Below are 15,481 nucleotides of genomic sequence, written 5' to 3'. Positions count from 1 at the left end.
TTACTGCTACTAATTAAACTAATCATTGTGCTTGTTATCCAAATGACAAGTTGGAGTTTCGGGGTTTTTGTTCTATGAAGTTTGAAGAATAAAATTCACGGACTAGAAGATTTTATGCAAAAGCGTGGAAATTTATTTCAAGAATATATAAACTTATTCCTGGAGAAGGGTCCTCAAACGGGGAACCAGTGAGTTATTTTGTCTAAGCATTTATAAATGCTGGCAGTTTCTTTGTCTGTTTATGTTATTTTCTAATTGGATCCTTCTTTTATTTTATGTCCCCTTATGTTTTTCCCCAATTGGCTGATTTTCCCATTCCTGTTTAATATCAGTTTCAAAATGTCAGTGCTCACCAGGTGCCACCCCCTCCTCTTGCAACAGCCTGCCACCCTCTGTGCCTATAAGATAAACATTTTAGTGGTTTGGAGTTGGCTTCACCCATCATGAATGCATTCCTTCCTCATGGACCCTACCCCAACTGCCTCTTTTATCTCTAAATCCTCTCAGCAGGATGTTCAGCTTCTGTTTCTGATAACAGTTCACTCTCAAAGTGAATTCATGACAGTGAATGAAATTCACCATTCACATTACTGGTTCAAAACATATGATAGGTTCAAATATTTTCTGCAAATATATGCTGATAAATTGCACAGTTAATAACAATAGACTTTTAAATACATTGTATTTTCACAAAATGTATAAATGTGTCCAATTAAGCCCTATTCTACTACACATGTTTTACTGCTATCATTTATAATGTAGTATATTACAATTCTAGATGTACTGAATGAGTGGTATTTTTTTCACTTATTTGAAAATATTCTCAATTGTAGTTTTTCCTACAGATTATACAAGAAAGTTAATTCTTCTGACACTTCAAACTGATCATTGACTTACTGGAAAATCAAGCATAAGTAAGCAGTATTAGTAACATACATCTCTAAACTCATCAAGTACCACGTTGTTTTGTTTTACTTTCATTTCAAATAATTTTATAATATGGCAGCCTAAAATTTACCTTAAATATTTGAGAGCTAACCTTCTATGCAAGACATTTACTGCTCTTTATTTCTCAACATTGAAATGACACTGATATTTGAGAAATGTTGGGCAAGTCTTTTTGAGGAATAGTGTAACCATTCTTTATACATTGACAGTCAAGAAATCCCAATATTTCCTTTCACTTTTTAAAAAAATCTAGGGCACAAATTTAACCTTTTAATGCTTTCATATGGAACTTTGTATTAGGAATGCTTTTAATTTTATTAGAGTAACTATCCACTATATACATTCAATTTTTGAGAAAATCTTTATTCTCTTTTAGACTTGACCATTATCTTTTTTATAAACAATCTGTGGCCCTGATAGAAATACATCCTATGGTAAATAAGACATTAGCTGTTCCATCCTATATAATAAAATCTTAATATGCTAAGTGTCCAGTCATCTGGTTGGCCATTCAACCAATCAAAGCATAATATGCTAATGATATCCTAAGGCAGCTCAACCGCTTGCTGTGACATGCACTGACCACCAGGGGGAAGACAGTCGACCAGTCAACCAGTCGCTATGAAATGCACTGACCACCAGCGGTCCAATGCTCCGACCGATAGGTTAGCTTGCTGTTGGGGTCCAGCCAATCAGGACTGAGCGAGATGGGCCGAACACACCCTGGAGCCCTCCTGCGGTCCCTCCCTGGCTGGCCAACCTCCTGCGTCCTTCCCTGGCCCTAATCTTGCACTGGTGGGGTCCCTCAGCCTGGCCTGTGCCAGCGCAGGCTGAGGATCCCCTGCCAAGTGCAAGAATTTCATACACTGGGCCTCTAGTATAGTATAAAAACAAACATTTCAAGCAGCCCTCCATCATCAATTCCCTTTAGAAAAATCTGCCTTACTTTCTCCAAGCCATTTTACTATGTCTGCTGGATTAAAAAGGAAGAAGATCTGGCATGGTTTATATATTGGATTTCAGGCTAAACTTGTTCCACAAAGGGATGTTCCTGAAGCATCATGAGGAAATACATTTTTCCGAGTAGAGAGACTTTGAGGAGAACATCTTCATCACTCATTTTGCCTAGAAGTGATGACACAAAATAAGGATCTATAGGAATATATATGCCATGGCCAATGAGTTCACCTGCCCTGTGGCATTCACAGATAATGTCATAATGCCATAAGATGATTCTCCTTCACTAGAAAAGACCCTTAATTTTTTAAAAGGCATTAATATCCAACTTAAAAATAAATAAAACATATTTTCAGCTCATTTGCAGCTAAGGTGACACAGTTATATAATAAAATAGAAATGAACTCACTGGGAGAGACTTTTGTGAATCCTCTTATTATAGAAGACTGGAGAAAAATCGAGCAATGCTTAGAGAAATGGAGTTACACAGTTTTATTATGCCAGCAGACTCAGAGGAGGTTGCCTCTCAAATTCTGAGCAAACCGATTTGCAAAGCCCCACCTTTATCCTCTTTTGGTATTTTTGTCCCCCAAATATGGATTATACTTCCGGACCTTTTGTGGGCTTTGCAAAAAGCCCCAGGTGTTGGGGCTTGAGACCATACCTAAGGGCCTGGCCTGGTGCCAGGGCTGGTAACCCCCCTCTGGGGGCTGTGTCATGGTTTATGGCCTCTGTAAAATGAGAGCATTTAGGTAACAGATTTTATAAGACCAGTTTGTGGAGAAAGGGGCAATGACTTAATTATAGGTTATCAAGAATGTACATGGGGCTTGCTGGGACAGATTCAGATTGCTAGCCCCCCCCCCCCCCCCCAATATCATTGTTACATTGGAATTAGCCTTTTAGCCTCCTCACTCTCTGAAATAGCAAACAATTGACTGGCATGTGCCATTTGGAACTTTTCTAGGTCTGGAAGATAGATATAATGTTGAAGTGGAAGAGCCTTGCTATGTCGATGGGGCAACAAACTTCAGGCAAAGGATGGCTTCATATAATTTTATAGAAGCCTTAGAGATTTTTGTAGTAAAGGGCTTCTCTAAATACCTTGGCTTCCAGTTGGGTGGCACAGTTGATTGGAGTGTCAACCCCTGTGCAACTAAAAGGTTGAGGGTTTGATTCCCAGTCAGGGCACATACCTAGGTTGTGGGTTTGATCCCTGGTAGGGGAGTGTACGGAAGGCAACCAATTGATGTTTCTCTCTTTCTCTCAAATCATTAAGCATATCTTCAGGTGAGAATTAAGAGAAATAAAATTTGTTCTCCCATATAGTGTGGTCCCTTTTCATTTTGATGATTGTTTCTTTTGCTGTGCAGAAGCTTTTTAGTGTGATGTAGTCACATTTATGTATTTATTTATTTTTCCTTTGTTTCTCTGCCCTAGGAGATGTATTGGTAAAAATTTTGCTATGTGAGATGTCTGAGATTTTGCTGCCTATGTTTTCTTCTAGGATTTTTATGGTTTCACTACTTACATTTAAGTGTTTTATCCATTTTAAATTTATTCTTGTGTATACATAACCCATAAACATAGGCAATGGAGCAGTGCAGACCTGGGATGGGATGAGAGCCAGGTGGAGGAGGGTAATGGAGAAAAATGTGGAACATCTGTAATACTCTCAACAATAAACATAAAATAATATAAACTAAAATACATTACAATAAAAAATAAATAGGCATTTTCTCTTTCCAGCCAGCGCCAAGCTATGGGTATCTCTTGGGACAACTGGCACAAGCGCTGCAAGTCTGGGGGCAAGAGAAAGCTCTACCACAAGAAGCGAAATATGAGCTGGGACGTCCAACACTAAGATTGGGCCCCACAATCCAAGTGCACAGAGGCAACAAGAAGTACCGAGCTTTGAGGCTAGACATGGGCAACTTCTCCTGGGGCTCAGAGTGTTGTATGCGCAAAACAAGGATTATTGATGTTGTCTACAATGCATCCAACAACGAACTGGTCCGCACCAAGACCCTAGTAAAAAACTGCATCCTGCTCATTGACAGCACACCATACCCACAGTGGTAGGAGTCCCACAATGCACTGCCCCTAGGCCCCAAGAAAGGGGCCAAACTGAAGAGGAAGAGATTTTAAACAAAAAACGATCAAAGAAAATTCAGAAGAAATCTGATGGAAGGAAAAAGAATGCCCAAATCAGCAGTCTTCTCGAGGAGCAGTTCCAGCAGAGCAAGCTTCTTGCATGCATCGCTTCAACCAGGCCAGTGTGGCCGAGCGGAGGGCTATGTGCTCCAGGACAAGGAGCTGGGGTTCTGTCTGAGGAAAATCAAGGCCCGGAAAGGCAAGTAAATCCTCTTCCTCCTATCTTAGCTCAGGTAATAAAGGTGTTTATTCTAGATAAATAAACAAACAAACAAACAAATAAATACCTTGGCCTACTTTCATCTAAGAAAAATAAATTATCTTACTTATTTAAACCATGTTTCATTCAGATTTACTTTTATTCCTGGCTCCTTTAGTCATGTGGAGGATAGGATAGCACTGACTAAAAATAACACATAGTTTGAATCTGGGTTTACCTTCCTGCCTCAGACTTCTGCCAACACCCCATATTTTTGCATCACCAAAATATAGCTTCTGATCAATACATTTAGTTTATAATATAATTATCAAAGCTATGAAATCTTTTACAAGAGGAAAGACTCAAATTTTGTAATCTACTCAATAATTCTGAAGCAGCTAGACCTACAAAAGAAAAAAAAATGGCTATTGGAGAACCAATTACTGAAACATTTGCAAAAGAGAATGGGATTGTCCATAAAAGTGCCAGTATCTATGTTTTCGCTAATGGCAGTATTTTTTCTTTTCTTATGGCTGAGCAGTATTCCATTGTATATATACAATATCTTCTTTATTCAATCATCTACTGAAGGACACTGGTTGTTTCCATGTCTTGGCCACCATGAAAAATGCTGCAATGAACATAGGGGTGCATATATCTTTCCAATAAATAGTTTTGAGTTTTTTCTGGTATATACCCAGAAGAGGAGTTGTGGGCCATATGGTAACTTAATTCTTAATTTTTTAAGAACCCTCATACTGTTTCCATAGTGGCTGTATGAGTTTATATTCCCACCAGCAGTGAATTTGGGTGGTGGTCACACAACGTAATATACTGATGGTTTGTCAGAATTATACACCTATATAATTTTATCAACCATTGTCACCCTGATAAATTTGATTTTAAAAAGTGACAATATCTGGTAAATGATTATTGCAGTGATGGAACATTTGTGTACCTTGCTTGTTTCAACGCCAATCCCCTTGATGTGATATTGTGCCATCAGTTTTCAAGACGTTACCATTGGGAGAAACTGGGTTAAGGGGATATGGACATTTCTGTGTTATTTTTTCAACTGAATATCAACGTATGATTGTGTGAAACTTAAAGTTTTATTTGAAAAGGAGAGTTTCAAAACACACTGTGAACGATAATGCTTTTTCATCAGGGCAGGTAGTCTGTGTGGCGTGATGGAGGTAGATCTCCATAAATTTTGACTTTGAATAATATTAAGAACATTTTTAAAAAATGTTTTCACTTGAGTAGTTTGTTCTAGGCTTTTGAGAGTACCTAAACCTATTTTTTCCCCAAATTTTATACTTTTTCTTTTGTTTTATCTTTTCTTAACATGAAATGCTAAGATCTTGAGGACAGAGCTTCCGACGTAGGCTTAAAGGATATTTGTAGAAAAAGAAGCATGATCTATATTATAACCTTCCTACTCAAGCAAAAGAGCCTTTAATGTTTTTAGAATTTTAAATAACAGTTGACATATTAATTTCAGGTATACAACATAGAGATCAGAAATGTATATACCTTATGAAGTGATCACCCTGATAAGTCTAGTACCCATCACACACAATACATATTACAGTATTATTGACTATATTCCCTATATTGTACTTCACATTCCCATGACTATTCTTATAACTAGAAATTTGTGTTACTTAATTCCTTCACCTTTTCCAGCTATTCCCCAAAACGCCCTCCCATTTGGCATTTTGTTCTTTGTATCTGAGTTTGAAGAATCGCACCATTAATATACCAGGGCATACTAAGTTTGTCTATGTTGCTCTTTTGTTTCGATGATGCCTACATTCCAGAATAGGAAAATCACTTAATCACAGTCTTACACACAGAAATATGAAAATAATAAAATATGAAAAAATGGACATACTGTCAAAGAATAAGATAAAATCTGGTATAGATAATGCTTATAATGCTTAGCCTAATAAAAACCCAAGAAAGCTAAAGCATGCTATAGCAGAAATTTGCTGTGTTGCTCACTGAGGGGAATGATCAGGGGATTTAAGGTGGAGTTGTTGGTGATTATGCTCTTTATGCATTTACCATAAAGATTCATGCACCAAACATTAAAACTTTATGCATTTAACATAGAGATTCATACACCAACGATTAAACTTTTCCTATTGCTTACTGAACTGAGATGTTCTTTATCATCTTCAGCTTTTTAAATAAAATCAATTGCGATGAAATGTACAAGTCAAGTTTGATATCTCCTAGGCAAGTGGAAGATATTTCTTTTAAAATATATGTCAGTTACTTCAGTGATATAATCCATTTGTCAACAAGCACATTTCTGAATACATTTAAAATTTAGATCAGAAATTGACCTCCATAATTATACACATATTTAAAATTATTATTCCAAAGTGTTCTAAATATTCCAATGAATATTTTCTTTTATCATTATAAACTGTCTTCAGTATTAATGACCATGTCGGCATCATGTTTTTCAAATAATATCCACATTTAGATTACAAATAATTTATTAATATAAATAATTCCTATATAAATTGGTTTCTTATAGTTTTGTATATTCCTCCAATATTCAATAAATGTCCAATGATCATTGAAGCATGTAATGTATGGAAATGACAACAGAGTCAACATGTTCGTAAAAATTATTTTACAGGGAGTTTGTATCCCTAACATGCAGATTATACTATTAAGCAATTCCAAAAGAACACCTGATTGTCCATGTAGTTAATGTCCTTAATGAATCTATTTAGTGTTTAAGTTTTGGTAATGAATAACACATTTTCAAACATTTTCTCATAGTAGAAATTATTCCCTTGAGCTTATAGCTTCCTGTTGAAGGTAACTAAATCTCTTCAATACATTCTCTGAGGAGAATAAGCAGTAATCTCTTGGGAGACTCGCTGCTATTGTGAATAACTTGTATTGACACAATCCCATTTCTAAGCACTATTGTTCTGTAAATTCTCATTTGTAATTTTTTAATCATGAATAAATATTCACTGTAAGACAGTACATTCAACATATTTAATTGAATACATAGCCATGCTGAAAACCAAGCTGAACAGAATGTCAAATATAATATTAATCATATATCCTCTTATTTAAAATATCAAACTTTTAATAAGGTAGTAATTCCTTGATATGGTTATTAATTTAACTTATTTGCATTTGAAAAGTCTGATGATTATAATACCATACTAGTTATTTTGGGTCAATTTGTTCAATAATTCATATAGAAAACTTGAGTAACACTGTAAAATAATAAACTTTGCCAAAGTGAAATATGTGTGCTCAATAAGTTGTTTATATATAATTACTTTCCAGTTCTTTATTTGAAAAGTATATAATATAATAATTCCTACAATTCTCTTGGTGAGATTTTGACACAAAGTGTTAATGTCACTCTCTCACTTAGAACTAGAGAAGGCTGGAGACACAAAATATAGGGAAGTAAGTAGCTGGCAGCATTGCTCAGTGGCTGAGTGCTGACCTAGGAACCAGGAAGTCACCGTTGAATTCCTAGTCAGGATTGTGGGCTTGATCTCCAAGAGGGGGCGTGCATGAGGCAGCCAAGCAATGTTACTCTCTCATCCTTGATGTTTCTATCTCTCTCCCTCTTCCTTCTTCTCTGAAATCAATAAAGATATATTTAAAAATAAATAAAAATATAGGTTAAGCCCTAGCTGGTTTGGCTCAGTGGATAGAGCGTTGGCCTGCGGACTGAAGGGTCCCAGGTTCGATTCCGGTCAAGGGCATGTACCTTGGTTGCAGGCACATCCCCAGTGGGGAGTGTGCAGGAGGCAGATGATTGATGTTTCTCTCTCATCGATGTTTCTAACTCTCTATCCCTCTCCCTTCCTCTCTGTAAAATCAATAAAATATATTAAAAAAATATATAGGTTAAGTAGTTAAAATAAAATTAATGTATAGCAATTTATAATATGAAATAAAAGGATTAAAAGCATATGAGAGTACTATATATTAGCAAACTGTCATTTTCAAAATACATATTCTATTTTCAATGTGGTTAGCAAATTGAGAAATAAACATAGTTTTTATGTATCAGTTTTTATGTGAAATAAAAATAATTTATGACTTCTAACCCACCTAAGAGATTTTTAAAATATATATATATTTTTATTGATTTCAGAGAGGAAGGAAGAGGGAGAGAAAGATAAAAACATCAATGATGAGAAAGAATCACTGATCAGTTGCCTCCTGCACGCCTTCTACTGGAGATGGCGCCCACAACCCAGGCATGTGTTCTGATTAGGAATTGAACTGTGACCTCCTGTTTCATAGAACAACACTCAGCCACTGAGCCACGCTGGCCAGGACCACCTAAGAATTTTTAGCAGGTGTTAAAAAACTTTGTTCATTCATGTACATTAATTTTTCTTAGAGAACAAGCCGTACTCTCAGTTGTAGAATAGGAGATCTGAAATAGCTTTGACTTCTACAACTCATGGAAATCTGGTGGTATATTTGGCTCAATGCAGAACAATTGCAGTCTGTATCAATGTTTTGAACATGTACACAAAGACAGGTAACTGCAGCACTGAGCAAAAAGATAACTAACTTCCAATGGCTGAGGTTTTCTCTTTGGTGTGATCATAATAGACTTTGTTTAAGCCATTCAATGAGCAGTTAAAGCAGTCTACAGAGAAAGAAGATTAAATATTGGCACTTTGAAATAGGGAAGAGACTAAGGAAAGAAGATAATGGAGAGAAAAGGAGAGAAAAGCTTCACAGTGACTCTCCAGCTCAGAATGGATTCAAATCTATTTCCTTCTATCTCTAAGGGTTTCACATTTTATCCTTATATGAAACCACATTTTTATTTCAGCTCCATTGATTATGTTCTGTGTCTTGCAGATGAATGATTCATTTAAGAAAATCTTTTCCCTAAAATATTACATACATCAATAAATCTCTCTCTCTCTTTCTTTCTTCCTCCCCGTCCCCACTCATTCCGAAATTACCAAAAGTCATCTAGATTGATTGAGCAGTACCGAAGTTTTACCTTGCCACATGCTTAAAAGTCATAGTTCCATATTTTTATTTTTATGTCACAGCAAATGAAAACAGCTATGAATTGCAATATAGAATATAACTTTAACTTATACTTTTTTGTTTACAGTTTTAATATTGGAATTTATTTAGAATTTAGAGGTACAGATTTGAGAAGGACCACTTCAAAATGCATTTCTACTTCTATTTATTAGTAATTACTGGGATTTGAAAAAATCATAAAATTATAAAAATTACAAAAATATAAAATACAAATTAACACTTGTGGCTGATTTTATAATTTTTAATCTACTTGAAAATTTGAAAGTGAAAGAAGTTAGAAATAAATGTTTTTTGCAAATGTGGATATTATGTACATCACTGTATGTTTTGGACTTTTGATGTTGGTTCCATTAATTATTGTATTATTTTCCATATGAACAACTATAAACTTACTTTTGTCTCACCCTGTATATCCCACGAAGCAGTAATTCCACTATTAGAGTATTAAAGCTTATGAAATTTTTGCACTTCATTACCAATGATTCCTCATAGGGATACTAATGTTTTACAGTGATAGAATAACAACTGTTCCAGGCACTGACTGGCTATATACTTGGTAGCATATTTGCATATGAAATATCATAGAGCAGAGAAAATACAGATTTAGAATGCATCTAAAAATAAAATGTAGTGATAATAAAAAAGAAAGTTGCAGTGACTACACATTGTATAGTGATATTTTTATTAAATGAGCAGAATTATAAACATGCATAAACATAAATGTATTCATTCATATATGCATGTGTATAAATCTATGCATAGGCATATGTATTGAGCATTTTAGGAAACATAAATGCATGATTATGCATTTTTTTAAATTCTAAAAAAATTATGTATAAACATATATTCAGGTTACTTTTTAAAATAATATATGGATAGCATGAGTAAAACTACATCCTTAATAAAATACACATGAGAAAATAACTAGTTATCATTATAAAACTATCAGGAAAGTTAGAAAGCTTTTCAACAAAAAATAATAAGCAAGAACTTCTCAAATATATTATTACAAAATAATTGTTTTACCACCATTCCCTGCATTATTTATGCATTATCTAGTTATTCTTTTTATGTAACAATATTTTCACAAGTTATAATATAACATTTTAATAATATCCCATTTATGCTATTCATTTAACTTATGCTATTGAGTAAGAGATAAATGAATATCTGATTTGAGAATGCTAATTTGTAACTTCATCTCAGAATCTTTTTACCTTTTTGCTGCACTTTTTCTACATTGTACAATTATGGGCACTCAATATAAATTAACTAATTATCAAAGTGTTCTCTTCGCAATTAGCATAACAAAACAAAAGTTTTTTCTTAAATATTTTGGATGGTACATCCTTTAAATTTTTACAATTTCCCAGGTTTTACTATAAATAAGAAGTTGAACAAATAGTTTAAGTTCACTTTTTACTACCAAATGAGGTAAAGTAATTTTTCAAAGATTTAATTATAGGAAGATGAAAACATTAAAATTATATATGTAAAATTTTATTTAACATACAATGTATTTGATCCTTGAAGAATGCAAGTTTGAACTGTGTGGGCCCACTTATACTATATAGTGCCACACACTCTTTATTCCACCCAGTAGTTAAAGACTAAAGCCTATATTCCAAATACCAGAGACTGAAATCTTCAGCCTTTCCTAAGCAAACACCTGTATCTCTAAATTATTTTTGTGTTGTTTTGTATGGGGCGTTCTCTGTTCTAATTTGTTTAGGTTATTATACAATTAGCAAAACAGATTATATTGGTATTTATTTTCTACTCCATACCTCTAATTTATTAGATTAAAATATATTGGATAGTAATAGCCAGAATAAATTTTAAAACAATATAAATGCTACACAAATATAATTCTAATAAACATTGCAAACAAATAAAATATAATTTAATTTAGAAATTAAACTTTAACAAATGTTTAGGTAGCTCACAAGAAAGTAGGTAACATAAAACAGGAACAAAAACTACAACAAAAAACAAACAAAAATAAAATGCCAAATTAAACCCTAGATATTAATGATTACATTAAATGTAAATATTTAAATACACCAGTGAAAAGACAGAAATCAGTAGAGTCAATTTAAACACATGATCTACCTATCTGTTCACTAAATACATTAACTTCAAATATAAGGACATTAGAGGCCAGGTGCACAGATTTGTTCACTGGTGGGTTCCCTTGGCCAGGCCAGCACCTTCTCACAATCAGGACCCCTTGGGGAATGTTGGACTACCAGTTTCAGCCTGATCACCACAGGCCAGGCTGAGGAACCCCACCGGTGCACGAATCCATGCACTGGGCCTCTAGTATGCATATAAGATCATTGGTGAATCTCTTCCTGCCTTCCCCTCTCCCCTTCTCTCTGAGATTTATCAGTCTGTTCCATGTTTCCATGCCTGTGCCTTGAATATCTGCCCCCTGTTGGTCAGTGCATATCATAGCAAGCAGTTGAGCAGCCATAGCATATCATTAGCATATTACACTTTGGTTGTTTGGTTGTTCTGTTGTTCAGTCTATTTGCATATTGCCCTTTTATTATATAGGAGTAGAGGCCCAGTACATGAAAATTCATGCACTGCAGGAGGGGTCTGTCAGCCAGGCCTGTCCCCTCTCACAGTCTGGGAGCCTTCAGGGGTGGGAGGCGACCCAGCGATCAGGGGAAGGTGACTCCCTATCACAACCCAGCGTAAGCCTCGGCCAGCCGTGGTTACCTGAGCCTTGGGCGGCCCTGGGTGGCTGGGGGTGTTGAGGGGACTGGGGAGCTCTGGAGGCAGGCAGCGGGGCTGAGGGGACTGGGCCCAGCCATATTGTGGCTGTGGGCACTGCCATCTTTGAGGGCAGGGCAGTCAATTAGCATATTCCCTCCTTATTGGCTGTGGGCGCTGCCATCTTTGAGAGCAGGGCAGTCAATTAGCATATTCCCTCTTTATTAGATAGGACTAGAGGCCCGGTGCACAAAAATTTGTGCACTCGGGGGAGCGGGGGGGTCCCTCAGCCCGGCCTGTGCCCTCTCACAGTCTGGGACCTCTCAGGGGATGACCACCTGCTGGCTTGGGCCCACTCCCCGGGGGATTGGGCCTAAGATGGCAATCAGACATCCCTCTGGCAGCCCAGCAGCCCTTGGGGGATGTCCACTTGCCAGCGGGGAGCAGGCCTAAACTGCAGTCGGACATCCTTAGAGCTGCTGAGGAGGCAGGAGAGACTCCCACCACCACCGCTCTACTGGCAGCCATCAGCCTGGCTTGTGGCTGAGCAGAGCTCCTCCCATGTGAGAGCACCCTGACCACCAGGGGGCAGCTCCTTCATTGAGCGTCTGCCCCCTGGTGGTCAGTGTGTGTCATAGTGACCAGTCATTCCCAGTTCTTCTACTGTTAGGGTCAGTTTGCATATTACCCTTTTACTATATAGGATGGAGGCCTGGTGCATGGGTGGGGGCCGGCTAGTTTGCCCTGAATGGTGTCCCGGATCAGGGTGGGGGTCCCGCTTGGGTGCCTGGCCAGCCTGGATGAGGGGATGATGGCTGTTTGCAGCTGGTCACACCTCCTTCAGGGTGGGGGTCCCCACTGGGGTGCCTGGCCAGTCTGGGTGAGGGGCTGAGGGCTGTTTTCAGGCTGGTGGGCAACTGAAGCTCCCAGCCTCTCCTTTTTTCTTTTTTTTTTTCCTGGGATTTATTTACCTTCTATGGCTGTCACTGGAGCTGAGAGCTGACTTTAGTTCTGAGGCCGTTGCTGGCTGAAAGCAGGTACCTGGGTTTGTTTAGATTCTATAATTGAAACTCTATTGCCATCACTGGCCGCTCTAAGCTCTGAGGCCGTGCTGGCTGAAAGCAGGTTCTGGGATTTGTTTAGGTTCTATAATTGCGACATAGTTGCATCTGGAGCTCAGAGCTCAGCAGCGGCAGGCGGGGAACGTTTGCTTCCTCCGTCACTGGAGCAAGCAAGCCTCATGTTCGTTTCAGCTGCCTGGCTGCCGGCCGCCATCTTGGCTGCCAGTTAGTTTGCATATCTCGCTGATTAGCCAATGGAAAGGGTAGCGAAGTTATGGCTAATTACCATGTTTCTCTATTATTAAATAGGATAATCAGATTATAAGTAAAATGATGGAAAAGGTATATAACAAAAATATTAATTTAAAAAAAATAGGTGGTGGTCAAATTAAGTAGTATTCAGAGCAAATAAGATTGTCTTAGGCATTAAGGAATATAATATTATGATAGAAGAAACAAGCTTTCAAGAAGGCATAGTTATCCTAAATGTGTATGCATCAAATGATATACCTGCAAATATATAAAACAATTTTATATTAGTTTTATCTTATTGAACATAGAAAATTATGAAGTTAAAATATGATTACTGATTGAATTCTGAAAAAATTGTACACTTATATAATTTTTCTGGTAGGGTCTCTATGTGATGGTATTGTTATTTTATCCTGGGTCCTTGATGATCTTAAGAATAATAAGAGCAGGATACTGACCTTCAGTCGGTCAGCTTAAGTGCCATGGCGCCCTCCAGGAAGTTTCTAATCAGGGGAATTGGAAGATGAATGGGTGGAAGAGGACTCTGGGGGAACTCATCACCACTCTGAACGCCGCCATGGTGCCAGCCGACACAGACGTGGTTTGTGCACCCCCCATAGCCTACATTGACTTCGCCAGGCAGAAGCTAGATCCCAAGATTGCTGTGGCTGCCCAGAACTGCTACAAAGTGACTAATGGGGCTTTTACTGGGGAAATCATCCCTGGCATGATCAAAGACTGTGGAGCCACATGGGTAGCCCTGGCGCACTTGGAGAGAAGGCAGGTCTTTGGGGAGTCAGATGAGCTGATTGAGCAGAAAGTGGCCCATGCCCCGGCTGAGGGACTTGGAGTGATCGCCTGCTTTAGGGAGAAGCTAGATGAGAGGGAAGCTGGCATCACTGAGAAGGTGGTTTTTGAACAAACCAAGGTCATCGCAGATAACGTGAAGGACTGGGACAAGGTTGTTCTGGCCTATGAGCCTGTGTGGGCCATTGGTACAGGCAAGACTGCAACACCCCAGCAGACCCAGGAAGTACACGAAAAGCTCTGGGGATGGCTTAAGTCCAATGTCTCTGATGCAGTAGCTCAGTGCACCCGCATCATTTATGGAGGTTCTGTGACTGGGGAACCTGCAAGGAGCTGGCAAGCCAGCCTGACATGGATGGCTTCCTCGTGGGTAGTGCATCCCTCAAGCCTGAATTTGCGGACATAAACAATGCCAAACAATACGCCCCAAATCCATCTCTCTGCCCTTTCTACTATGCCAAGGACTGTGAAGCTCAGAAGCTCAATGACTGCTCCTCCCTCTCCCTGCCCCCACACATGCTTCTGATGGTATCACCTGCCCCTTCTCATGTCCTAATCCAAACTGTACTTCTCCTTTACCATGTACACCTGTAATGGTTGGGACAATCCCTTCTCCACTTACTATAATAATTGGAACAAAACATGTCACCAAAATGGCTCTCCTTGACTGAAAGGCAGAAGAGTAGGGTTTGGTCATGGGTCCCTCAATCCCCTCTTGTTCACAGGAAAGAGAAGCCATCCTCCTCTCCCATCTCGTACATGGGCCAAGGGCCGGGAAAGAGCTGTTTTCCTCCCTGGTGCCAACTCCTGTGTGTTGTGTATGCAAGCAGTCCCACTTGGGGGTGGGAATAAACATCTGGCACTATAAAAAAAAATAATAATAAGAGCAAAAGAACATTTTCTAGGATTAAGCTGTCACCTGGTTTACGGTAGTTGCAAAATTCGTGGACAGTTAGAAAGCTTTTCAGTAAAGGTAACAACTTCAGAAAATGATATAAAAGAAGTACTTTTAACAGCTGAAGGCAGTGGCCCCATGGAACAAAAAAACGAATGGTGAGGGTTTTGTGTGATGTTCATATTGAAGTTCTATTCTTTTGTGCCTCATCACAGATCAAATGTGATGAGGCACTTATTACTAAATAAAAGGATATGGGGCTTTCACTTTCACAAATCAAAGAATCCAGTTGCTCTTACTTTTATAAGTACTATGAGGGATTAAAGATTTAGATTTTTTTTAAAAAGCAGCATCTTAACTTCTGCCACCAACTATGGCTTGTAGGATGTTAGTGCCTTACATAGAAAGTAC

General features: G+C 38.0%; 1 protein-coding gene and 1 pseudogene across 2 annotated transcripts; both read left to right on the top strand.

The window, feature by feature from the left end:
* Positions 1 to 3,667: 3,667 nt before the first annotated feature.
* LOC308513233 (small ribosomal subunit protein eS8-like) lies at positions 3,668 to 4,266 on the top strand (annotated as a pseudogene). Its single transcript has one exon. The product of its transcript is annotated as a small ribosomal subunit protein eS8-like (transcript).
* Positions 4,267 to 13,891: 9,625 nt separating this feature from the next.
* On the top strand, positions 13,892 to 14,581 carry LOC308514725 (triosephosphate isomerase-like; the record flags this gene model as incomplete). The annotated part of the gene is made up of 1 exon (XM_081084992.1): positions 13,892 to 14,581. One exon carries the CDS (start codon positions 13,892 to 13,894, stop codon positions 14,579 to 14,581), a length of 690 nt encoding a protein of 229 aa, XP_080941118.1.
* Between the last annotated feature and the right edge of the window lie 900 nt (positions 14,582 to 15,481).

The sequence above is a fragment of the Myotis nattereri genome (genome assembly GCF_964212035.1).
Source record: "Myotis nattereri genome assembly, chromosome: 2".
In the NCBI taxonomy this organism is placed as follows: Eukaryota; Metazoa; Chordata; class Mammalia; order Chiroptera; family Vespertilionidae; genus Myotis; species Myotis nattereri.
This window is presented reverse-complemented; position numbering and strand designations above follow the sequence as displayed.